The sequence below is a fragment of the Bos mutus genome, chromosome 10, assembly GCF_027580195.1.
Source record: "Bos mutus isolate GX-2022 chromosome 10, NWIPB_WYAK_1.1, whole genome shotgun sequence".
NCBI classification, from domain to species: domain Eukaryota; kingdom Metazoa; phylum Chordata; class Mammalia; order Artiodactyla; family Bovidae; genus Bos; species Bos mutus.
The window spans coordinates 93,386,700-93,413,789 of NC_091626.1; the positions used below are offsets into that span (position 1 = coordinate 93,386,700).

General features: G+C 42.5%; 1 protein-coding gene across 1 annotated transcript in view; it reads right to left on the reverse strand.

Annotated features, from left to right (window-relative positions):
• The window catches only part of TSHR (thyroid stimulating hormone receptor), a 157,799-nt gene that overhangs the window by 30,851 nt on the left and 99,858 nt on the right, over positions 1-27,090 (reverse strand). Inside the window, exons 4-8 of the mRNA XM_070378547.1 lie at positions 23,119-23,193; positions 20,357-20,431; positions 18,915-18,992; positions 15,667-15,735; positions 2,064-2,141 (exon numbers count right to left, since the gene is read on the reverse strand). Coding sequence (XP_070234648.1) covers positions 2,064-2,141; positions 15,667-15,735; positions 18,915-18,992; positions 20,357-20,431; positions 23,119-23,193 — 375 coding nt within the window. The remainder of the gene's footprint in view (positions 1-2,063; positions 2,142-15,666; positions 15,736-18,914; positions 18,993-20,356; positions 20,432-23,118; positions 23,194-27,090) is intronic.

Below are 27,090 nucleotides of genomic sequence, written 5' to 3' on the forward strand. Positions count from 1 at the left end.
CCGTCCATGGAGTCATAAAGAGTTGGACTTGACTTAGCAACTCAACAACAACAATTTACCACTTTCAAAGAAGCAGAAATAGACACTCTTCCATACAGGCAACATACTAAATTATCTTTAAAATGTGACTGCTATTTAAATGCTGTAGCATTTATGGAAGTGTGATTCAAATATTTATTGTGGTAGTTTAGTTGCTAAGTCGTGTTTGACTCTTGCAACCCCACGGACCGTAGCCCACCAGGTCTACAGTCCATGGGATTTTCCAGAAAAGAATACTGGAGTGGGTTGCCATTTCCTTCTCCAGGGGATCTTCCTGACCGAGGGATCAAACACTGCTCTCTCACACTGCAGGCGGATTTTTTAGCATCTGAGCCACCAGCAAAGCCCAACCATACATTTAAAAGGATAGGATAAAGACAAGTAATACTTTTAAAAAATATTTCACCAAAAATGTCCTTAAGTATATTTTACTGATTTTGAAAATTGTTGTTTAACCCTTTCTGATACAGCTATTCAGGGTCTGCTTCTGGGTCAGTTTATTTTGGTTTTCGTTTATATTATTGTCAGTTGAAAGTTACCTCACAAAGACAGATGGTTCCAAATGGAATAGGGCAGGCTTGGCTGTACTTACTAAATTAAGATTCTCATCTCTCAATCCTATTCAGTAATCAAATATGTTTTTATTGAAATTCATATTCTCAGATGTCAGTAAGTAGTTTCTGCAAACTAAATCTAAAGATGTTTCATTTTCATATATTATGCATGTGGATTTTACCCATTGCAACTCAATTCAAAAGGTTTTAAAACATGTTAATATTTGATTTCTGATTTTTAAAAATATTTTTATAAGCGATAGTCACTATTTTCATCAGGAAAATTACATAACATGTAAATGTTTCCAAATACCTGTTTCTAAAGACTCTTTCCAAAGCACACATTTCTTTAGAAAAGCAACAAGTTTCCTCATTCATTGGTGAAATATCACCTTTTATCTCAAAGGAGCAGTTAAAGATATCTTTAAAAAATATCTTCAAGGTTAAAAAAAATCACGGAAGAGGGCAATACAATTTTTTTACTTGTCTTTTTGTAAGAAGAAAAATGCATAATACTTTTAAGTACTTTGCCATGAGTTATCAATGAACCCCAGTATAGGTACAAGAGATTTTCAGGGTCACTCTGCCCTGTTATTTGGAGGCTGTGTGTTAAGAAAGTAAGGCCATAAGCCCTTTTAACTGGGGTGCATTCAATCTTAAAGTGAAGTGAAATTGTTAAAAATGAAAGAGTGAGGGTATAAGTCTTCAAGACTGCGGACCACCCACTGTTGCCTTGGGCTGCACCTACTTGATGGAACCTCTTATTTATAAACGGAAACTTCTCGTCTCTGATGGATTGTCTTGTGCTTCTCCTGAGTGGCTGTGTTCCACTTTGGCAAGGATGGAACGACTGCTCAAGAATGAAATTCTAAACTAAGACAAAACCAAGGGGATGAAGAAGGTGGACCTGAGAAACAGGCTTGTGGGAGACAGAATCAACAGGACTTGATCATGATTAGATACAGAGGTATCAGTATAAATCAGAGCAAATGCACACATACAACTTTTTCTATGCTGCTTCACAAAAATGTTCACATCTCATCTTTTCTAGTAAGATTTCCCAGATGTGAACCAAGCTATTTGTATTCTTCCTTCTTTCTGCCATGCACTGTGCAACACAGTCATTGCTCAGCAAAGACTAAGTATCTTCTGCCTATTTGTAGACATTATGCCTGCAAACGTCAGCTGCTCAAAAATGTCTTTTTTTTTCATAAGAGGGCCTTCATGAATGTCCACACCAAGGTGGCATCAGGCATCAGGATGGCACAGTGGAGTGTGGGACCCTCTGAGTCTCAAAGAACAAGGACTTTCTTCTGAACTTTTTTCTGCCCTATATGGCTGGGCAGAAAAGCACTAGCAGAAACCTTTATCCAAGACAACATTCTGTCCCCATAAACATCATCAGCTAATCGTCTTAATGGCCCCTCCCCGCTGCACCAAAAGGCAAACCCTCTTCCACATGTCACTCACAGCAAGGTTGGGCCACTGTAGACTCCTGCAAATGCATCTTGGCCGATGACTGTCAGGTATTTATTCTTGTTCAGGTAACTGGAAAGACACACACGCAGAGAATGGATTAGGTGAGGTTAAGCAAATTAATATAAATACCAAGATAAAATGTGAGTGTGGTCTCCTTGGCTATTAACTGTTTTCTAGGAATTTAGACCACGGGGTCACAAAGAGCTACTGAGCGCGCGCGCGCGCACACACACACACACACACACACACACACACACAGGGATTTAGAAAACATCTTCCCTTCTTCTGCCTTAAGCACTCAAAATATTCTAGGTTCCGATTGTGCAAGCTTTAGATGCATTCATCACGGCTGAAGTCTTTGAAAGGGAACGTGCTTTTATATAAGTTTTTATATAAGTTGCTTTTATATAAGATTTTATATAAGTTGCTTTTATATAAGATTTTATATAAGTTGCCCAATTCCCTATTTACCTGGCCAGTGGTGACTGTGTTTTTTAATCCTCTTCAATACCAACTAAATTAATTTTTGTTTCTCAATACTGATCAATATTTCCATTTACTTTTGCTGCCTGGGCTTATATCAGGTATTAGAGTGAAGGTGGTGAGTGGTGATGGGGACTGGCAGAGATTCAGATCTTTTATTTGGGGAAAGGCTGCCAGATTTTGCAAGTAAAAATGCAGGATACTAAGATAAACAATGGACAATGTTTTAGTATAAATTGTGTGTATGTGTGTGTGTCAGTTGCTCAGTATAAATAGTTCCCACGTAATTTTTGAAACCTTCTTATACTGAAAGCTTATTTGTTGTTCATCTGAAATTCACATTTAATTGGGTGGTCTGCATTTTCTCTGGCAATTCTGAGCGGGGGCAGATTATACTGCTAAAATTATAGAATATAGCTTCCGTGGAAGGGGTTTGATGAACACTTTGATTTTTCCATTTTGAAAAACACTTTGGCATTTGAGGGGAAAATATTTTTGAAGCAATTGAAGTCATAAAGTCATCCTGAAAAATAAAATTACCTCTAAATGGATAAAAAGCTTTCAAGTGTTTTGAAACTGGCTTTTTTCTCCTAGCTGTTTTAGAAAACAAAGTTATCTGAAAAGAAACCAAGTATTATATATATAAGTATATATTTTTTATTTCTTTTAGATAAATATATCATTATAGATATATGTACCTTCTTTCTATATATACCTTTATTTCCTTTTAGGTTATGTATATGTATGTATATAATCTCCTTATTATACATGATCTCAATTTACACGTGTTTAGAGTAATTCACCATATAGACAAGTCGGTTTAGAGTCCGTGAGTTGCACCTGTTGGTGCAGCGCGAATGCAGCGGAGACTCTTGGAGACTCTTTGTTTAGATATAGACAATGCTTCCATTTTTCTGCTTATGGTGCTTGCTCTTCATGGTGCAAAATTCTTGAGGATGATGGTTAATAAGAATAATATGACACTGGTATATATAAAATGGATATCCAACAAGGACCTTCTGTATAGCACAGGGAACTCTGCTCAATGTTACTTGGAAGCCTGGATGAGAAGGAATTTGGGGGAGAATGGATACATGTATATGTATGGCGGAGTCCCTTTGCTGTCCACCTGAACCTATCACAACATTGTTAATTGACTATACACCAACATAAACCGTTAAAAAAAAGAATAGTGTGATGCTAGATAAACTACAGGGACCTACGGTGTGATACAGGGAACTATACTTGGTACAGTTATCTTGGGATAACCTATAATGGAAAAGAATCCGAGAAACTATATCTATATATATCTCTGACTGAATCACAGTGCTGTATACCTGAAACCTACCCAACATTACAAATCAACTATACTTCAATTTTTAAAAAAAGGAACAGTATGCCATGAACACTTTGAGTCAGAAGGATGCTTTCTCCAGAGCCCGTACAGAGGAACTTGCCCTCAGTGAACTGGCTGTCCCTCCTTTTCTCTGAATCTCGGAGGGAGACTGAGGACAGGGAGGGTGGCTGTGTCTGTGGCTGAGCTGGGGAGGCAGCGTCTGTTGCAGGCCAGAAGGCAGAACAGGAGCAGCGCTTCTGTGAGCCCCCGGCCCCTCCTGACCCACCGTTGGCTCCCCTCCAGCCCTTTGTCCAGGATGGAACCTGGAAGAAGAGGGGGCAGCCTCAGAGCCACAGAAGGGTCTCCACTGGGGCAGCTGGACGAAGAGTTTTACCAACCACCACCAAGTCTCCCTCTCCTGGATGGGGGATGAGGACTTAACCGAATGACAAACACTGCGGCTCCAAACAGTATTGTCGTTGTTTAATCACTCAGTCGTGTCCGACTCTTTGCAACCTCGTGGACTGCAACACCACACTTCCCTGTCCTTCACCATCTCCCAGAGTTCCTCAAACTCGTGTCCACTGAGTCGCTGATGCCATCCAGCCATCTCATCCTCTGTTGTCCCCTTCTCCTCCTGCCTTCAATCTTTCCCAGCATCAGGGTCTTTTCCAATGAGTCAGTTCTTCACATCAGCTGGCCAAAGTATTGGAGCTTCAGCTTCAGCATCAGTCCTTCCAATGAACATTCAGGACTGATCTCCTTTAGAATGGACTGGTTGGATCTCCTTGCTGTCCAAAGGACTCTCAACAGTCTTCTCCAACACCACAGGTCAACAGCATCAATTCTTCAGTGCTCAGCCTTCTTTATGGTCCAACTCTCATATCCACACACGACAACTGGAAAAACCACAGTTTTGACTAGACGGACCTTTGTCGGCCAAGTGATGTCTCTGCTTTTTAATACGTTGTGTGATTTTTATACATCTTTTCTCAAATCAAGGTTCAGAACGAAGTTGACCTAAAGTAGCCACCACCTGTTTTCCTCATTGTACTCTTTATTTCCTTCACGGCATTACCACAGTCTGTGATTATCTTGCTTCTTTGTTTACTTTTTCTTTATCTCCCCAATCAGAATGTAAGCTCTCTGTCTTACTCATTGCTATATCACCAATGCCAAGTTCAGTGCCTCTGTAACTATCTCCTGAATGAAGGTATAAAGGATTGAATCAAAAAAGCAATGCACTTTTCCTTCAAAATAATGAGGTGGGCCATGCTAAACTTTCACTGTAAGGAGAAAGTAATAGAGAATCAATCATCATATGATGTGTTGGCCAGTTGACTCCTCAGATGGCAGTGATAAGCAGCCTTGTTTACAAATGCCACAGGGTATGGTCCAGATGTGGCCTCTTCAGGAAATGGCTGGATATCAAGCTTCCAGGATACTGTTAAGTCTAAAAATGGAGGGAGGGGGTCAGTTAACCTCATATATGTACAAAGACCCAAGTAAGAGGTTACAGCAGCCAGTCTATGCCTTCTGAATGAATGGCTGTCATGTCTCTCTCAAAGACTTCATTTGAACACTGTTTGACTCTCCTTCAACTCAACATGTCTACAGAGTTCATGGTCAGTGATAGCTAGAGCAGACAAAAGCCGCCTTGGAGAAACAAGAACTGCAGAGAAGATCTTGAGCAGCATGATCTTGTAAGAAGACAACTAACTCAGCACAAGTGCCACACTGACTCGCACCCCCTTTTGTGTTCTTTGGACCATGCAATTTGCAGATCACATTCTGTTCCCAGACTGCTGGAAATCAAGTAAGGATTGGTGCGTTCATCTCAGTTTTTCCTCCTCATCTCTGACTGCCACAAGTGAAAATCGGCTTGCTCTAATCAGTAGAAATTATTGTAAAACTAAATAATTGCTTGTCCAATTCTGCAGTGTTTTCATCGGATATTCAATACGCCCCCAAGGATCAGGAGGCTGGTTGATAAGTGCTACAGTTTACCAGAAATGCTGCAGGGGATTTTAAACTGGGAAAGCCAGCCAGAGTCCAGGAGGGGAGCAGCCGGATGAAAAGACGGTGCAGCCAACTTGAACGGAGATGAACTGAGTCTTGGGGGGAGGCTGCCTTCTCTAAAACCAAGGATTGTTTGTACACTTCATCCCTTAGAAATAACGAGGGGCTTAAAAATGAAACCCCACTCTGCCATTGGCAGTTTGGAGGCTGTCTTCTTATCACAGATGATGATAATGCCACGAAGTGTTAACCTTGGGTTCAGATTGCGGATTCTACCTTCCTTCTGAAGCAAAGTGGATGGGGTGGGGAAATACGTCTGCAGAAGCCTTTATATTCAAGAAGTGTGGACTTCTGTCAGCCCCATGTATCATATAATGTTCATGGGGAACGTCGGTTTAAATTGAGTCTTTGACCCTGACTTATCCTGATTCCTCTAGAATCCACAATCTGTAAGCCAGCTTGGGTAAGTCAATCACAGATCTTGGCAGGGCTACATGGGTAACCTACTGCAGACGATTATTTCATATGGAGGGTATATCAGTGTGATCAGCTAAACTCTCTCTTCCACAGAAGGATGAATGTAAAAGACGAAAAAGAGTAGAAAGTCTTGGAGTCTAAGGTGAAAATAAAGACTTCTTGAAAGGATTTCTAAATACTGGGAGGGGCTTACTTGAAAAGGACTGGTATCTTCTTTAAAAATAAGCTAGACACTGCACCACATGTGCATACCATGCCTTTTTACTCTTTGGAGTATGTAGGCCTCTTGGAGAACTTCTTGGAAGAAATTAAGTTCCTCCTAGAAAAGATACATCAGATTTTTTCATATGGGAGTCGGGGACGGTGTGGGGAAGGGGAGGGGAGTTAAGAAGCCCTGTGCTGATTTAAGTGCTGTGTATCTCACAGTTATGGAAGAACAGTATGGTCAGGGAAATGAAGATGGTCAGGAGTGAGTTGCAGAAGACTATCCAACTGATGAACTCAGCACTACAGACACGGCTCACTTTAATCCCCATTGGACTCACACTGGGCACGTAGCAGCCATTCAGGAAAAACAAGCTGAATAAAATATATGAAGGTCCAGGCGCTGGGTACCTCCTAGTTCGAGGCACCCTCTACATTATGTTTAGATGAGGACATGTCAGAGGGAGAAGCATGATGTTGCAGCAAGGCAAGTTGTGGGTGCCAAGCTTTGTTCTCTGGGGTGTTTTAGGATATGTCGCGGCTCCAAGGTAGAATTTCAGCCTGCATTTCCATAATCCCTGTAGGGTACCTTTTATGTTGTGAGACTCTCATGGGAATACTTCTGTGGGGAACCGTGTTTCCCTCTCACAGCATCAGTTATTTGGAAAATTGAAGATTACCCCTGTCCAGCCCTCAGTGCTCCGTAAAAGTCCTTTTGGTGGCAGAAATCAGGACTGTTGTTCTTCAGTCACTAAGCTGGGTCTGACTCTTGGAGACCACATAGGCTACAGCATGCCAGGCTCCTCTGTCCTCCACTATCTCCTGGAATGGACTCAAATTCATGTCCATTGAGTCAGTGATGCTATCTAATACCTGTCTGTAAACAGTAACAGGTGAGAAAATGCTCAAGGTTTCAATAGGCAGAGGTAAGAGCCAGCCTTGGAGCATATTCTGCAAGCTGTTCAAATACTTACTCCATAAGAAATAATAGCCTGCCTAATCCTATAATCTTTGCTCTCATCATCTTTTCCCAATGCTCCAAGCTGTGGGGTTTTGCTTGTAACAATGTGTGATGCTAATTAGTACATGGATTGTGTTGACTTCTCTGTCCATAACGATTGGTGTTTCAGTACACCCTTAGCCCATCAAAATGGTATTTTTTTCCTGCCCAAATGTTTACTGTCAGTTAGTAGCTTGTTGCTAGAATTTGACGATAGAAAATACTATACAGAGAATGAAAAGTTCTGAGATAAGCAACATATCCTCATGCCTGATGGTGTGGAGGAGGGGAAAAGAGGTTGCAAGGACTGGATGTGTGACTTAACTTGAGACTGAGAGCAGTTCAACTTCTGTTGAGCAAGGGATGATGGTATTATTATTAATTTCACATCTGAGTGATGACAGTGTGCTTGGTTCCATGTGAAATCACAGGACCGTGTACTCTCGCACACCAGCCATCACTTTCATGAACTTTTAACTAATTACCCAACTGCTGCTGAGGCATCAGTGCTTATTCTCAATGTGGAATTTGTCCAATTTGGCTGCAATCATGTTCTTCAGTTACACTAAAAAAATAGGTCTTGGTGAGGTCAAATCTGCTAATTTCAGCACATTGACATGAGGCAGAAAATGGGGAATAATCACTGTTTTGGATGAGCCCTTGTTTAAATTAGAAGTTAAAATATTTTACATCAATAAAATCTTTGAACACTAGTAGGGTAATTATAGAATATTGATGTGTTTACATTAGTTTTAAAGCATAATTCGCATTGAGGCTAGCAGCAACAGCTCCATGTTAAAATCACAAAATCAGTACTATTTTGTTATTACTATGGAAACCTGACCTCTGTTTTCTCCATCTGCAGCTCAGCCCTTAATTTATCTTCCTCCAGTTCCAGGTCTCTTTATCATGATTACTATTTTGATTTTTACCTTGCATTATTAGGATACCTTTTACTGAAGAGAATAAAGCTAAGAAAAATTTAGTTTCTATCAAGCAGGAATTAAGAACTTAGGGTAGAATGAATAGATGGAACATTTAGTTTTATAACAGGAACAGAGATTAAGTTTAGATTTCAAATACTGATTGGAAAAAAAAAATCTTTGTTTTATTTTATGATTTAATATGAACTTTCAAACCCTTAAATATTTTTATCTAGATACTTCTTATCTTTATCCCATGCTAGCCATTTAATCTTTACAAAGAATTGGGAGAAACAGACTACATATTTCGTGACACAATAGTCATCCTCACTGAATACCTACATCTAGATCAGTTTAGTTCAGTTTAGTCCCTCAGTCATGTCCAGTTCTCTGCGACCCCATGGACTGCAGCATGCCAGGCCTCCCTGTCTGTCCATCACCAACTCCCAGAGTTTACCCAAACTCATGTCCATTGAGTCAGTGATGCCATCCAACCATCTCATGCTCTGTCATCCCCTTCTCCTCCTGCCCTCAATCTTTCCCAGAATCAGGGTCTTTTCCAATGAGTCAATTCTTCACATCAGGTGGCCAAAGTATTGGAGTTTCAGCTTCAACATCAATCCTTCCAATGAATATTCAGGACTGCTCTCCTTTAGGATGGACTGATTGGACCTCCTTGCAGTCTGAGGGACTCTCAAGAGTCTTCTCCAACACCACAGTTCAAAAGCATCAATTCTTCGGTGCTCAGCTTTTTTTTTATAGTCCAACTCTCACATCCATACATGACCACTGGAAAAACCATAGCTTTGACTAGACGGACCTTTGTTGGCAAAGTAACGTCTCTGCTTTTTAATATGCTGTCTAGGTTGGTCATAACTTTCCTTGCAAGGAGTAAGTGTCTTTTAATTTCATGGCTGCATCTAGATCAGAGTTTCACAAACTATGACTATGTGGTCACATTCTACTTGCCACCAATTTTTATAAATAAAGTTTTATTGAGACATGGTGACACTCATTTGTTTATGAATTGCCTGTGGCTGCTTTCACGCTACAGAGGCAGAGTTGAATAACTATGACTGAGATCTCATGGCCCACAAAGACCAACCTGTTTTTTATCTGGCCCTTGCCAGAAAAAGTTTGCTTATCTCAGCTCTAGACTTCTAAAAATCAACAAGAAAATGGTTTTCAGTTAAGAAATATTTCCCACATTTGTGAAACCCTTCCAAATCTTACATAAAAATGTCAAGAAAGTATGTGAAAATGATGCATTGATTCTTTTCTATGTTTCAAGGGGTAGTAGTGACTAGAACAGACTGTAATTCTGGGAATCAGTGAATTAAAATCCACTGTCTTCAACAGAAAAACCCTCTCCCGTCAGCCAAGGCTCTCACAGAGCCCATGATATGGTCTGAGAAGAAACCTGGTAGGAAGGTAGAAACAGTCTCCCTTCATAACCTCTTCATAGATTTAACTTCAGAAGACCCCAGGATGATCTGAAACTTTACTGGCTCTTATATCCTCCATAGCCTGCCTCTTGAATAAACCTTGTTAAGTTCACCTTACCCCCAACAAGGCAGTCTATCAAAGATTTCTCTTGAGTGTTTTTGTTGTTCAGTCTCTCAGTCATGTCCAACTCTTTGCAATCCCATCGATTGCAGCACACAAGGCTTCCCTGTCCTTCACTGTCTCCCAGAGTTTGCTCAAACTCACGTTCATTGATGCCATCCAACCGACTCATTCTCTGTCTTCAGTAACTTTCCCCAACAAGTATTCTGTGGCATGCCAGTCCAGAGAGAGGCTCCTGAACCAAGACCTCCTTAAGAAGCTCTGCATACTGTATCCTCCTACTGTGCATGTGTGTGTGTGTTCAGTTGTGTCCAACTCTGTGACCCCCATGGGCCCACCAGGCTCCTGTATCCATGGAATTTTCCAGGCAAGAATACTAAAGCTGGGTGCCACTTCCTACTCCAGATCCTCCTACTGGATACTAGGAATTCAGATTCTTCTATCAAAAGACCTAAGAAGCCCAGCTGTACATTTTGTTTAACTTTATAAGGTCATAAACAGCTTTTAAGAAATAAGCCTCATTAATTTATTATGGAAAGAGAGTTCAAGGAACATAGTTTGGGAAATGCACTCTTTTACCCCAACCCAATTTATTCTCTTACCACAAAGGCTGGGAAGAAATTGGGATAGAAATTATTGTTCCATTGTTAGTTTTTCCTTTTTTATTCAATACAAAATGTATCTATACTTTTTTGATATTCTGCAACTGACTTTATGTCCAAACTGTAAAATAACAGGCTACCGGATTACACCTAGATCCTCTTAGCACAGTAGTCTGCCGATTAAGGAAGATGCACTCTGGAAACCTCCTGAAGTGTCTGTGGAGTTCTCTAAATATGACCAAATGGCCAGTTATGAGCAGGCATGAGATGTTTTGGAGCAAAACAGTGAACATACATGGAGTGATTTTAGTCCCGATTCTTTGAAATTAATAACTTTTGATCATGCCCGCCTCTTCATCAAGGTGTCGCTCACTCAAACCTCATCTAGAAGTAGGTTGAGTGGGTGACCTTGCTGCACTGGTAAAGCCAGACTCTCACTGACAAATACCACTGGTGCTTGGTGTAACTGTTCTGTGAAACTTCCACTGGTTGTATCTTGAGTCTTGAGTGACCTCCTTTCTCCAGCATGAATCCACTTCTCTGCAAGATCTACAGATCTGCAAGATCTTTTCATTTCTGTGTTTCATGTCTTTAACAGACTAAGAAGGATACATATTATCCTGGGCTATGAAGCAAGTATCAGCAGCTAGAGGATTTGGGTGTCCAAGCCTTAGAGGTGGCTGGTAAGTCAGCAGCAGTGAATCCCAGCAGAGCACAAGGGGAAGGAATCTTGAACTAGGGGTTCCAGGCCCTGGCTTTGGCCTGGCCACTAGATAGCTCTATCAAATGTAAAAAGCCACATTAAAAAAAAAAACAACAACCCATGTGTCATTTATATTTTGGGCTGGGTCTGCGTTGCTGTGTGTGGGCTTTCTCTGGTTGTGGTGAGCGGGGTCTACTCTCTAGGTGCGCTGTTTGGGCTTCTCACTGTGTGGCTCCTCTTGTGGAGCACGGGCTCTAGGGGGCTGGGGGCTCAGTGGTCATGGCACAGGGCTTAGTTGCTCCATAGAGGCATTTAGGATCTTCCTGGACCTGGGATTGAGCCTGAGTTCCCTGTACTGGCAGGCAGATTCTTAACCACTGAACCACCAGAGAAGTCCAGCTATGGTTCTTGACCTTTGCATAGAGCAAAGGTTGGACTCACCTGAGGGGACTTCTAGATTCCCATGCTCTGGCTACACTCAGACCAACTAAACCAGAATATCTGGTGATAAAATCTAGGTATCAGTGCTTCCAAATCTCTTCAGGTGATTCAAATTGGTAGCCAGTACTGAGAACCTTGCTCTGCAGAACTTAAAAAGTCTGAATTTTATACCCAAATCTCTTGTCAGATACCTGAGAGTGACTGAGGGTGATATCGTCCAATGACTAAACATGGCAAGATAAGGAAGCGAATAACTGAGAGCAGGGATCCTCACAGGAAGTGAAGTCGCTCAGTCGTGTCCCACTCTCTGTGACCCCATGGAGCGTAGCCCACCAGGCTCCTCCATCCATGGGATTTTCCAGGCAATAATACCGGAGTGGGTTGCTATTTCCTTCTCCAGGGGATCTTCCCAACCCAGGGATTGAACCCGGGTCTCCTGAATTGTAGACAGACGTTTCTCAACCGTCTGAACCACCACGGAAGTCTACGGATCCTCATTTTGGGCATTACAATCATTTGTGTATGGAAAAGCAAAAGTTTTAGAAATGAATCACTATATATTCAAGGTTGGTTTCTTGTTCTTCTTATTATCCAGAATTCCAGAAAAGTAATTTGGATTCTGGCAAATTTGGGTTCAGCTGGATATGGTGGATAATTCAGAGCCATGTGACTAGCTCTCATCTCCCTGACTGGAAGGCTCTTCACCATTCCTTTCAAGCGTTTGCTAATGTGGTTCTCTGTTGCCTTAATGCTAACATTGTGATGACCCTGATGTCCCTAACGGTGTGACAGTCTTCTGAAATCTCTATACCTTAAGTATCTACAAACTGACTTAATTATTTTGAGAAGTCCCAATTCCCCACTTCATTCATAGAAAATTTGAATTGGGAAGATTATTGCCCTAAGGGTCATGGCTTTCTAGGTATAAAGAGGAAAAATATTTGGTTAAACTCAAGCAATATTAAAATTGAATGCTAATAATTTTTTAATGTGATAGCTACAGAAAATCATGCTCAGGTCTCCAAGCAAGGGTTGTTGGGGTTATTTTCAATCTGAACGCATATTTTGGATTGGGTACCTTTCTCCCCAGGATACTCTGACCCTTGATATTGCTTCCCTCAAGTTGAGGCCACTGGGATGTGTGTTTGGTGTGGGCAGGAAGTACATTGGTCTTGTTCATCTTGATATCGCACAGTTCCAGGATCGTTGAGGGCTTTCCCCGGTGACTCAGTGGTAAAGAATCTGCTTGCAATGTAGGAGCCACAGGATATGTGGGTTTGATCCCTAGGTTGGGAAGATGCCTTGGAGGAGGGCATAGCAACCCACCCCAGTATTCTTGCCAGGAGAATCCCGAGGGCAGAGGAGCCTGGCGGGCTACACTCCATAGAGTCGCAAAGAGTCAGACATGACTGAAGCAACTTAACACGCACACAGGGCTGGAACAGGTGTTCAGTACATGTGTTGTAAAACAAATGAAGGATTGTGTGAGATGTGTACATAAAGTTAAGATAGAAGTAGGGTCTCTCCAATATATAAATAAATTTGATGTATAAGTATTCACATTACTCCTTTGAGTCTTTTCAGACTTACCCTGTAATTATGTTTTGGGTTTTTTGGGGGGGTTTTTTGGCCACACCACAGAGCATGTGGGATCTTAGTTCCCCAACCAGGGATTGAACCCGCTCTGCCTGCAGTGGAAGGGTGGAATCTTAACCGCTGGACTACCAGGGAAGTCCCTGTAATTATATATTCAAACAAATGACTAACATCAACCTGAATGAGCCCACAACTAGACAGTCTAGAGAAAGGTACTAGGATCTTCACTTCACAAATGAAGTACTTGGATTCACTTCACAAATCCAAAAACGTGGTAAAGAGTGAGACCCCACTATAAACAGAACTCAGGGAGTAACACCAAGGTGTAAAGACTTTGAACTTATTAGTATATATTGTATAGGTTATTTCTACCATCTGTTCAAGTGTGGCCAATGGACCAGCAGTATCATATCACCTGGAGGCTTGTTAGAAATGCAGAATCCTGGAGCTCACCACAGATCTACGTAAATCAGATTCTGCATTTTAATAAGACCCTCCCACCCCAGTGCTCTATATGCTCAGTAAAGTTTGAGAAGCATCATACAGCACAAGAGATCTAGAAACAGAGGTCTTCAGATTTTGCAGTGATCATTTTCCAGAATAAAACAACTATGCATGAAATGTTTAAGGGCGGGGGGATGAAATTACAGAAATGATCCGGCAAATTTTTTTAAACAGCAAACAGAACATCTGAAGTTGAAAAAAAATACAATTGTTTAAAAATACTCAATAAACTGTTATAAAACAAATTAAACACCTGGGAGCCTGCCTTGGGGTTCTGTCCTCTGCAGAGGTTTGCATTTGTTTCTGCCAGGAGTCCAGAGGTTCTCCTAGGGTGGTCCCACTCCAGCTGTCATCCAGGTTCCCTGAATTAACCCAGGGGTCTCAGGTTTGCCTCACTTCGCCACCTTCTCACTGACTGAAGTCTCGTCTACTGGCACCGTGGATGCTGGCAGCTGTCCAAGGGAACTGCACCTTCTCTATCTACCACCACTTTGGTTTTAGCTACTGGTGCATTACTTTGTTTCATCTCCCTCTCTTTGGAGCTATGGCATAAAATATAAAACTTGTAAATGTGTGATCTAGTTGTTTCAGAGTAGCAGGGCCCTACAGATTACTTAGCCCACCTTACTGTAGAAAGCAGACTCTACAAAAGCTAATTGTCATTTACTAGCTATGGGGTTAAATCACATACCAGTATGGCTGAAGCAGTCTACCAGCTCTTAGACACAAAGCATGCCCTGGCACAGATGCCAGGGACCACAGAGACCTGATAGAAAAGTACAACAAAGACGGAAACCCGTGTCAGTGACTATCTTTTTTGCTTACATCCTATTCTAGGCATCATTCATTTGCAGTGAAGGCAAAATCGGGATATGGCTTTTCAGCTCTTTCTGAATCAATCAAATATAAACTGACACCTTTCCTGAAAACATGTCAGAAAAAAACTAAGTGAAAACCCTCTTGGTGTGAATAGCTTTGGATTTAATTAAGACCCTTGTTTACTTCATGGACCTAGTCTGGAGTCCTGCCCTCAAGGCCGCAGGTGCCAAGCTTTGCACGAAGCAGAGCCCAGAACCAAGGACACCTCTGAAGCTGACAAGCCCCTTTGTAACCTTGCCCAAAGCCCCCTGATCATCACGAACAAGCTCCCTGACTCTCAGTTAGGCAAAGATGCCCACTCCAGCAGGCACCCTATAGCTCCCCAACCAATCACCTCACGCCAACCTTCCAGTAGGAATTTTCTTTGTCTTGAGGCTATAAAAACTGGCTACTAACCCACGAAAACTGTCAGCTTTCCCTGGTCTGTCAGAGGTCGGCTCGCTGTGCTCGCAGTGTCCACTTTATCTTTGCTCTTCTTAATAAACTCACTCCCTTCTGAAATGCTGTCTGAAAATTCTTCTCCAACCTGTGCTAGGACTGCCTCGAAACCTAGTAGATGAATATTTACACACAAACACACACACACTCCTACTAGGTAATTGGAGGTGACTCTATGGTTCTCCATTTAAAGATAAAAGCTTTGAGATTTAGAATTGGAGTCAATGTAAGTGTCCACTAAAAGCTGGCTCTTGCAGAGTTTCTTAACATCATCCCCAAGTCTTGCTCTAACTAACCCTGGGGTTGAGGAATGCTCTGGGGGGACCCATCTCCAGCAGAATTATGACCCACTGAATGGTCCTTCCTGGGGCTACTGGAGGTGTAGGGGAAAGATAGCGGTTTTCATGGCAACCCTTGACTTACACAGCATCCAGCTTTGTCCCGTTGAAAGCATGTCCTTGGATTGAAGTAAAGCCATTGTTGTATAGCTTCCTATAATCAACAGAGAGAGAAGAAATCAGTGACTTACGAGAGGTAGTGCTGGCCCTTGGGTCAGGCTTCATTTTTTCAGTGCCAGAAATGTGCATGAAGTTTCTCAGATCCCATCTACGAGCCCTACGAGAAAACTTTACCATATGTCTTTTTTGGGACATGGAATAATATTTTCTAGTTTGAGTCCTCATCCTCCAGACTTGGCTCCTGTTTCTCAGAAGTAGACTCACTTTGATGAACAAAGATTTGCAATCATTAAAGATTTCTTAATAAACATTCTACATATACTCAAAAAATAGAGTTTTAGGAGTTAACCCAATGTTGAAGATGGAGAAATACGTGCTGTTTTTTAAGAAGAGCACTTTAAAAGACATCATTCATCTGAATGCATAGGTTTCATATTTTAAAATGTTATTTCACATTTATATTCATGTTTTTAATCCTCAGGGCTTACCACAGATTAAATGCTTAATTAAATGGTTGAGAACTGAATTAAACTGACCTTTAAAAACAAATCTAAGAAAGTATATAGACCTTGGGCTTTGGGGAAATTTTAATGTTTTTAACTTGCTGTTATGTTGCTACAATTAGTTAATTTATACAGGAATTCTGAGGGCTGGTCCAAAGCATTGTCGCCTGCATTTCCTAGTCAGGTTGTGAGGTGGAGGTGATCTAACAAAGCCGCACTGATACACAGCTGTCCAGAATCAGGATTTCTGAATTCAAAAGCAGTTCTTCCCACCCACAAAAAGGACACAAAGCCATGGGAGGTCTGATCCACACAGGGCTGCGGCGGGGCTTCCTGGGAGCTATCGGCTGGAGATGAGAGAAGGCTGTCAGGACCAGTCAGGCACAGCTAGTGGCGATTTAGGGGAAGTCTGGAAATGACTGTAGCCTGCCTCCTATGAACTCTGGAAACACAGCAAGAAGCGCGCAGGAGACTGCAAATTTAGAATGAGACCTGGGTCTGTCACTTCACAGTAGGTGATTCTGAGAACTTCTCAACCTCAATTATCCTCAGTTTTCCTTGTCTGTCAAAGTATGATCAATTGATACCTCATCAAGAGGTTGCTGGGAGCACAGGGTAGCCAGACATTTAACACAGTGAGGTGTGGACGCTTACAAGACCGTGTTAAAAGGTCTTCCGAGACCTGAGAACTTGGATTTACCTTAGGTAGTTGTGGAGAACTTATCCTGTTTATTGGTCTGTTTTGTTTGAAACAGTTACACAGTGAGTTTAATTCCAGTTCGAAGGTGTCCTGGGTAAGGACTGCAATGCACAGGGATGCTTAGCACCGAGCTGGGAAAGGTAAGTAATTTTTATAGGTAAGTTAATTTTTCCTGAACTAGAGTTCTTAAATGAAGATGTGAGAACTCCTAATTTTGGCATTTCTGTTTATCCAGAATTGGTTGAGAGACCTAGGCAATAAAAATGTTCTTTGTTGGAGTTACATTTCAGAAGATTAAATAACAATCTTACTGGACACATAGGTCTCAGAAAGGGAAACAGTGAAGGAAGAAAAACATAGTAAAGAAAGAACCAAAGGTGCAAATTTTCACTGAAACTCTATCCTACCAGGAAGATGGGTATGAATTTTGCTGTTGGACACATACCCTTTTGTGTTTACAGTTTTTTGAGCATCAGCTTCAAAGAAGCAAGGACTTTTGCAGGAACATAGAAATAGTCATCTGAAAAGGTAGTGGGCCAGCCGTGGCATCCCCACTTCTAGATTTCAGGAAAGTTGAGGTTCCCTCATTCAGAGGTTTATCAAATGCCTATCAGGCCCCACGCTGGGTGTGAGAGAAAGACCAGGCTCCAATGGAGAGGGCTGCTTGTGGTCTGAGTCCTTAGAGAAAAACGCCGAAAGGTGGAGGTAACGTTCTGTAAAGAAACTGAGACTGGTGTTTATGTATGATGCGTGGCCAATGGCACAGGGGAAGCTTTTACAGGAGATGCAAATGGCCTTGAGGTTTGGGACCGAGCCGACTACACCCCAGTCTCTGCTGTGTGGTCAAATGAAATGGCTAAGGAGCCTCTTGTTTCTTTAAGAAAGCTCTCCTCCTGTTTGGAGAAGGACGAACTGAAATGCTCCACTCTGAGTAGAGTTCCAGAGGTTGAGATTGCCTCACAGGGTCAAGACTGCTGGCCCAAGACTACTTCGAAACAGTCCTTCAAAGAGTTGTGTGGAGTCTTGGATCAGTTTTGCTGGAGGATAATTCGATCAGGTTTGGATACATTGATGAAGAAGACGCAATGTGACCCAAGAAAGGAAGCTGGATAACAATCCACACCAAACACCCACCGAGCCTGAACGTGAATGGTGGTACTGAGACCAGTCAGGTGGGGATCATTTGATGAGGCCCCAGCTTTACTTTGTGGTTAATTTGACCAAAGAAGGGAATTCTTTATGGCTTGGGAAATTAACTTATCTTTTATACCCCTATGAGATCTCCTTCCTGAGAACATTTTGCAAATTTCCCCAATAAAGCATTTCCTTTTGAACAACTCAAGAGCAGAACCCATTCAAACTCTAGAAAAAATGATGATATAGAGAAGGACTATGTTTTCTACCCAATATCCCATAGTAGGAGCTTAGTAATAGTTAGTGATGACACAGCTGAAGTATGAATGCAAAGCATTAAAAGCCCTTATTAGGAGCACTGTTTTCTACTTCAGGGACCTTGGGACAGTCACTTAAATTTGCTTTAATCCAATTCTTCCTCTGTTCAATTGAGATAATGGATACAGGGTATTGTATTATAAGGCCTGCAAGCCAAATATGGCCCATTGCCTGCTTTTGTCAATAAAATGTCGTTGGAACATAGCTGCTGTGCTCATTAGTCTGTGTATTGTGGATGGCTGCTTTTGCCTTACAATGGCAGAGTTGAACAGCTGCCACCAAGGCCATGTGGTCGGGAAAACCTGAATGGCCACTCACAGATAGAGTGTGCGGACCACTTCTGTGAGAGACTACCCTTTGTCTTGCTGCCTAAACCACTGTGTCAGCTGCAGAGCTCCGCACCATAAGGTGCCACTCTTATTTAACTGTATGTAACCCTTGGCAGACCAAAGAGCAACGTACTGTGCGGCAGTGTGGTTCTTGGATGGTCTGCGGGAATATGACAGTGACCCAGATAAAAATTCCAGAGTTGGCAGGAGTGGAACTGGCCATACTCACAGTGTCAAGGTCTCATTGCACAGGCCCTGAAAAGCATTCGCAGGGATTGAAGTCATGTAAGGGTTGTCTGTGATTTCACTGAAAGAGAGGAACAAAAACACTTGGTGGAAAAAAAACACCTCTGGAGCTGGGCTTTTGCTGTACATATGCACCCAAATATATAACCTGACATGATTCCATTTTATCTTATTTCTTTTTAGGTGTTGTTGACTCTTAGCTGCTGGTGGCTCAGAGGTCCGGTGAGGCGGTGAGAGCTGACCTAGGTGGACATGCACTCAGAGCCCCACCTGTGCAGTGAGCTAGTGAGCTTTGTGTGGGGGCTGAGGTTCCTGAAAGTCCTCATGTGCAAAGGGAGGACTCACGTGACAAATACTTTATCCAGAGCAACTCGTTTCCTCAGTGTGTGGAATCCCCGAAAAGGGTCGGTAGAATGGGACGGATGGGTATCATTTCATGATTACTATTAAAGTGTCATTCACTTGAAAAACACTGCCAGGCAGATGTTCCTGGAGACCTTTTCTGTGTTCTAGTTGCTGGAAGATGGGTTATATTTTGAACAGAGCTCTTCTGCACCAAAGGAGCATGGGCTTTATTTTTTTTTTTTCCCTACCAAAATCCCAAGAGTTTGGATCCTATCATCTTATTGATATATTTTGCTGATTCCAAAGTACAAACTCAACCTGTAACTCTCTCTGCATATGTCCTTTCATGCCCGTACAACTAGTAAGACACTTGACTATGTCACGGGTTTTAGAAAAGAGCACTTATCCCCAATCAGAAGTCCCAGGAAGTGGTTGGAGACCACTCATGACCGCTCCTGGGACCCTCCTCAGACCAAATCCCTTAGGTTTTCTATTCTTCAGCTTCCTCGTTTGTATAGTATAACAACTATAACTTCCTTTTATGTCTTGTAAGGTGGTTAAAAGGAGCAAACATGATAACACATGGGAAGGTGTTTGAAAAGCTATGTGAAGAATAAAGTGTCCTCAATATCATCAAATTTCCTTCTATTCAGTCACTCCCATCAGCAAACACTCATGCCACAGGTTCTCCTATTTAGAAAAAAAAAAGAGACCCTTTTCTCCTTATTCCATGTGCTCCAACCAGTGAGACATTTTTCTGCTTCTTTTTAATAGTAAAACTTCCCGAAAGAGTTCACCATCTCTAATTCCCCCTTTTGAATCTCTCTTGAGCTCACTCCAAACAGACTTCTCCACCCAAAGAGTCCCACTTTTCAGAATCACAGTCCCCCATATTACTAAACCCAACGGGCATTTCTCAGTCCTTGCCTGACTTCATTCATCAGGGCGATTGTCACAGATGATCGCTGCTTCCTCCTCGAAACAACTGCTTCACTTGGTTCCAACCACATCTACAGCTGCACCCTAATTCTCGTTAGCGACAAGTCAATACTGCCGAATATTGCCTGTGTGCACACTTACAGTATGAAGAACACATCGGTGGAATAGATTTTGGTCAGGTCGGGGAATACTCTAAGTCCAGTGTTGAAAATGCCACTACAGTACATGAAAAAGAAGAAAAAAAGAATAGAAACAAGGTAAGAAAATTAACACATAGGAAGTAGAATAATGTAACAGCTGAATGTGTTCTGACGTCAGACTAGGATCACATCCTAACTCCTTCGTCAATTATCTGAGAGACCATGGCAAGTTCCAGCCCTTGGATGGGACGATGCTTCTCAAAGTACAGGAATTTACCCAGTCCACCAGCGTCAATACATCTATTCTATTCAGGAAAATCTGGGGATTGTTTGAGCCATGTGGAATTCCTAGAAATAGGAATTCAGGTTTCTTTGTGTGTGTGTGTGTGTGTGTGTGTGTGATTACCTTGTTTTAACTGGAGGGTATGATGCGTGTGTCGGGGGAAGGGAGGGTGGAATAAGGGAAGGATGCAACAGGAAGACAATCTAATTACCAACTCCATGCCAGGCTCCCTTTTGCAAACTCTACCTTATATTGTGTTGGTTATTTTACCAAGGATGATACGCCCATGGCAGCCTCTTGAGAATACCACGGCAGCAGTTCCATAAAAATATGTTCAGACAAAGAAGGAAATCAGTCAAAGACAATGTCTTCACTTTCCAAAGCTTGTATCATCAGGGCAAAATGTCAAGATAAAAATGTGCATAAAACAGCATGACTATAAAAGCTCAGGCTCCAGATGCCTCCCAGACTTAGTTGGTCTAACACTGTTGTAGCTACTAGAACACGGGCAGTGGAGTTACGCTTTGTTTGAGAGCCTTGGCGTGCCATGCTAAGAGCTCGTCACTGCCAGTAAATCTTTATAGAACGTCTCCAACAGAGAAAGCTCTGGTGCCCCTTCTAAGGCAAATTCTGACCTGATTCCTAGAGGGGAAGGCACATGATTTGAAGAGGAAGCAGTAGCCTGAGGTCTCAAAAAAGCAAATGGGAAGCTCCAAATAACCAAGGAGAGAAGTAACATTCCATAAGGTATATCTGAAGAACGGTAAATAAACTCATTCAATTGCAACAGCGCTTCACATGGAAGAGCAGGGGGCAAGAGCCTGAGAGTTAAGTGGGGACTGTATTGGAAAGGGCTGGAAATGCCATTTTAGGGACTTGGACCAAGATCTCTTTATTCTTCAAAACCCCAAATGAGTCCATCTCCTTTTTGATGTCTCCTGTAATTACCTGGACCCCCAGATAAAGGTATGTACCTCCCGTTTGTCACTTCCCACTATTCTTTAGGGGAGGAACTTTTCAATTCCATAGATAAATCTTCCTTTAAAAAATGGTAAGCTTCTTTGAAGGCAAGGACAACGTTTTATTATCCAACATGTTCCCCACCAAGCCTTGCACAGACTAGGGAACCTGATGTCTACTAATCAAAGAGTTACTAAAGGACTGAAGCTCAGAGTCCACACAGGAGCAATTGCCTTGTGCTGTTAAGTTTTTATTGGGCTTCCCTTGTGGCTCAGCAAATTTTTATTACTTCCTAGATACCCCGTCAGTATCCCATCCGTGTCCTCTTCTGTTCCCCTGGTGTCTCCCACCCCTACCTCTTCAACACTGAACTGTTTTCCGTTCCCCAAATAAGCCACGTGGTTGCACACTTGTGTGTCTTTATCGTGCTATTCCACCCACCTGTATTTCTCTTCTCCCCTTCCTGGGTAACCTCTACTCATCCTTGAAGAGGCTTATTTCATGGAATATATTTGGATATATACTTTTATTTAAAGTCCCTAGATGGCAATGAACTAATATGTGAATACTGATTGTTTCTGGGTATTGGGATGAAGGTTAACTTTTTTTTTCCTGCGTAATGTTTTCACATCCTAATCTTTTACAGCCTATGTGAGCAGGAAAGGAGGCAAGAAAGGAGGGTGCCCAGAGGACCTGAGCATGTGCACACACATCCGCTGAACACGCTTTGTTGAGCAGACAGGCAGTGAAGTACAACAGAGGACGAAAACGTGTGGTCCCCACTCTCACTGAGACTGCAGTTAGCTCACAAGGTGGCACTCAAGCAGAAAGTGCTGTCCCTCTCTGTTGAGTGTCCCTCCCAACCTCTAAGAGATTAAGTGTCGCCGTTTTTGGTTTGTTTTAGTGTAACAGCCACTCTAATATTGCGATACCTGTTCCCTAACAAAATTGACCGGTGGGCTCTCAGAGGGTATATTCATTTAAAGACCGTGCGTACATGAGGGCGTTTTCTCTCTCAGGTCTCCTGGGGCGGACTCTAGTCCCAGCACTAGGTGCCGGCTTTTGAACAGGTTTCACCTCATTTGGCTGCGCTGGGTCTTTGCTGCAGAGTGCGGGCTTCCTCAAGTTGGGGCGAGCAGGGTCTACCCTCGAGCTATGGTGTGCGGGCCTCTCATTGTGGGGGCTCCTCTTGTTGTGGAGCACGGGCTTAGTTGCCCTGCGACAGGTGGAATCTCCCCGGACCAGGGATTGAACCCACATTCCCCGCATTGGCGGGTGGATTCTCAACCACTGGCCCACCAGGGAAGTCCCTTGAATAGGTTTTAAAAATGTGACTCACTTCACCTGACACCTTGCCTGAAGGGAAAAGGTGGGGAGTAAGTCACAGGATGTGGTGTGTCCCAGGCCACCCAACCACTCACAGCTAAAATGACCCAGGTCCACATTATCCCGGGGATATTCCTACATTATAATTCTCTTTTTTTAAAAAAGGGTAGGATGGGATAGGCATTAATACTTACAGGAACTTTAGAAGGGGGAGCTCTTTTAGGGCGCCAGAGTCTATGTAAGTTAAACTTCTGGTATTCCGAATCTCTCTGTAAAAGTTATAAGAAACATAGTCACTATAATATAGTCATTTCTGTTCTTATGAAAGATAAAACAGTCTTAATCAGGTTTAACAAGGGTTCATGAGAAGAATACATATTTCCTTGGTGCCCAGGGACTTTTTCTGCCAGGAACCAGTCGCACCAACAAAAAGCTACTTTTTGCTTCTCTCAGGGACATAACAGCTGTTCAGCCTTCTTCCATCATTAACTTAGCTTTGATCCATCTAAATTTTGGGGTGACCTTTCTCTTATCCATAGCCTCAGAGACTTTTTTTCCTTTTAGGTTTAAAAATCTCTCCAGTGGTCTGTTGAGAGCAGATATCTTTACTATTGATAATAACAAGTAACCTGGCCATGGGGAGTGGGGGATTGCATGGATTATATAATGGATAACAGCACAGGAATCGGTCGGTGAGGTTCCTCTGTCCATTGCTATTTCAGAGGCAGTACAGGTAACGAGTATTCTTAATTCACTTGGGTTTATCTTCATATTGTTGTTGTTTAATCGGTAAGTTGTGTCCAGTTCTTTGCGACCCCATGGATTTGGCATGCCAGGCTCCTCCGTCCATGGGATTTTCCAGGCAAGAATACTGGAGTGGGTTACCATTTCCTTCTTCAGGAGAGCTTCCTGACTGAGGGATCAAACCCGCACCTCCAGCACTGGCAGCGGAATTCTTTACCACTGAGCCACCAGGGAGGCCCTTCTCTTCCCACGTGTGCTTAGTCGCTCAGGTGTGTCTGACACTTTTGTGATCCCATGGACTGGAGCCTGCCAGGCTCCTCTGTCCATGGGATTTTCCAGGCAAGAACACTGGAGTGGGTTGCTGTTTCCTTCTCCAGGGGATCTTCACAACCCTGGGATCAAACCTGAGTCTCCTGTGTCTCCTGCATTTCAGGTGGATTCTTTACCCACTGAGCCATCGGAGAAGCTGTTTTCCTATACAGTTATTTAAAAACACTTCAGCATGTGTGATAATATCATATAGGTCTATAACTTACCTACTTAGGTTTATATACATGCTATCGAAATGCACAGCTAGCATCAGTGAAATCAGTGCCTGTTAGAAATAGGTTCTCACTGGTATTAATAGAAGTAAATATATTCAACATGTGTAAATTGGTTAAGAGTTTAAAGGCCCTCCCCAGGCTTACATGAAGAAGGTAAGAAAACTTAGTAAGGCCTACAGTCTGACCCCTTCTGAATGGCACCTGAGGCTTGATTCCTAAAAGGAACCTGAATCTAATGGTTGCTGGTAACAACTGGAAGACAGAATCTGGCCTCTGGGATTTTTTAAAAATAGTTTTGTTGAAGGAAAGTTTCCATAATTTTATGCATTGCAATTTGATACAATTAGATGATTTTTAGTAAACTTGTAGAATTGTGCATTCATCATCACAATTCAGTTTTAGAACATTTCTATCAATGATAAAAGTAATCATATGCATACTTGCAGTCAATTCTCACTCCCTGCCCTCTTCCTAGAAAGCACGGATCTCCTCTCTACTTCTAAAGTTGCCTTACCTGGACATTTCATATAAATGGAATCATAAATACATTGTCTTCTGTGTCTGATTTCTGTCATTTAGCATGGTGTCTGTGAGGCTCATCCGTGTTGTAGCATATATCAGTAATTTGCACCTTCTTATTACCTTTTTATTTTATTACTGAATAATTGGATGGACCTAAGGAAAAAGCAAGAGAGTTCCAGAAAAACTCTATTTCTGCTTTATTGACTATGCCAAAGTCTTTGACTGTGTGGATCACAATAAACTGTGGAAAATTCTGAAAGAGATGGGAATACCAGACCACCTGACCTGCCTCTTGAAAAACCTATATGTAGGTCAGGAAGCAACAGTTAGAACAGGACATGGAACAACAGACTGGTTTCAAATAGGAAAAGGAGTACGTCAAGGCTGTATATTGTCACCCTGATTATTTAACTTATATGCAGAGTACGTCATGAGAAATGCTGGGCTGGAAGAAGCACAAGCTGGAATCAAGATTGCCAGGAGAAACATCAGTAACCTCAGATATGCAGATGACACCACCCTTATGGCAGAAAGTGAAGAGGAACTAAAAAGCCTCTTGATGAAAGTGAAAGTGGAGAGTGAAAAAGTTGGCTTAAAGCTCAACATTCACAAAATTAAGATCATGGCATCTGGTCCCATCACTTCATGGGAAATAGATGGGGAAACAGTGGAAACAGTGTCAGAGTTTATTTTGGAGGGCTCCAAAATCACTGCAGATGGTGACTGCAGCCATGAAATTAAAAGACGCTTACTCCTTGGAAGGAAAGTTATGACCAACCTAGATAGCATATTGAAAAGCAGAGACATTAGTTTGCCAACAAGGTCCATCTAGTCAAGGCTATGGTTTTTCCAGTGGTCATGTATGGATGTGAGAGTTGGACTGTGAAGAAAGCTGAGCACTGAAGAATTGATGCTTTTGAACTGTGGTGTTGGAGAAGACTCTTGAGAGTCCCTTGGACTGCAAGGAGATCAGCCCTGGGTGTTCTTTGGAAGAACAAAGCTAAAGCTAAAACTTTAGCTAAAGCTGAAACTCCAGTACTTTGGCCACCTCATGCGAAGAGTTCACTCAGTGGAAAAGTCTCTGATGCTGGGAGGGATTGGGGGCAGGATGAAAAGGGGATGACAGAGGATGAGATGGCTGGTTGGCATCACTGACTCGATGGACGTGAGTCTGAGTGAACTCCGGGAGTTGATGATGGACAGGGAGGCCTGGTGTGCTGTGATTCATGGGGTCGCAAAGAGTCGGACACGACTGAGTGACTGAACTGAACTGAAGGTCAAATCTTGGCCCTGCCACTTCTAGCTATGTGACCTTGGGCAAGTTCCTTGACCTCTCTGAGCCATAATTTCCTAATTTGTAAAACAGGGACAGTATTAGTGCCTCTTTCGTAAGACTCTTGTGAAGAGTAAATAATGTCTCTATGAGGTTTCACGTGTGTACAGTAAAGGCTCTATAGGTGTTAGTTTTGTTACCGTTTTTCACCTGAGCAGAATGAAAGCTGGAGCAGGCATTGGAGACCTCAGGTTGGGGGTGCTGCAATATTTGTAAAAATTCAAACAAACAAGCAAAAAACCCCACAAGGTGTGACATTTGACGAAGTACAGCAAACATGCAACAGACTCGTGGAAAAGAGAGAGTGGCATTAACTCTCAGAACAGAAACCATCTCCCAGCTCAGTTTACTGTTTCTTGCCGGTGTGACCTTACCGGTCTCGTTTCTTCATTAGCATAATTTTGTCAAGGAAAATAACTTTATTGTTCATTGTGGGAACTTCTTGAAAGACCCATCACCACTTCAACAGTGTATATCCCAAGACACCATCGCCTCATCATCTTCCCATTGTGTCAACTAATCCTAAATTATCATGTCATGACCTTTACCCAACCAAGACCCTGCAGGGAGAGACCCACTTTAAACCAGACTGTTTACATTTCGTTCTGACTTGAAACTAAGCGTCCTGTGTCCCCGATACTCCCTCTATGCTGGGTAAACGGACTGCGGGCTGTCCCTCTGCGTGGGCTCCTGGCCGCCCCCGCTGCGCCTCTAAGACCATCAGCTGAGTCAAGGTGCTCTTCGTGGGGAGCAATAAACTCCTTGCTAGAGCTTTCCATTTGCGGGGAGGGGTTGAACTGCTGTCAGTCAAATGCAAACTAGTTAGAAGAGTTTGAAAACTCTCCGAGTATGGTTTGCCGTCTGGAAAACTGCTCCATGAGTGACTGTTGTTGAACAAGCGAACTTAAGTGAGTATCCCACGAGAATGTCACAGCGAAAGGGTATAGCCCAGCTGAATCCACTTTAGAAGCAGAGAGAGAATTAAGGGAAAATAAACACCGCTGTTGGCCACAGCTGATTAA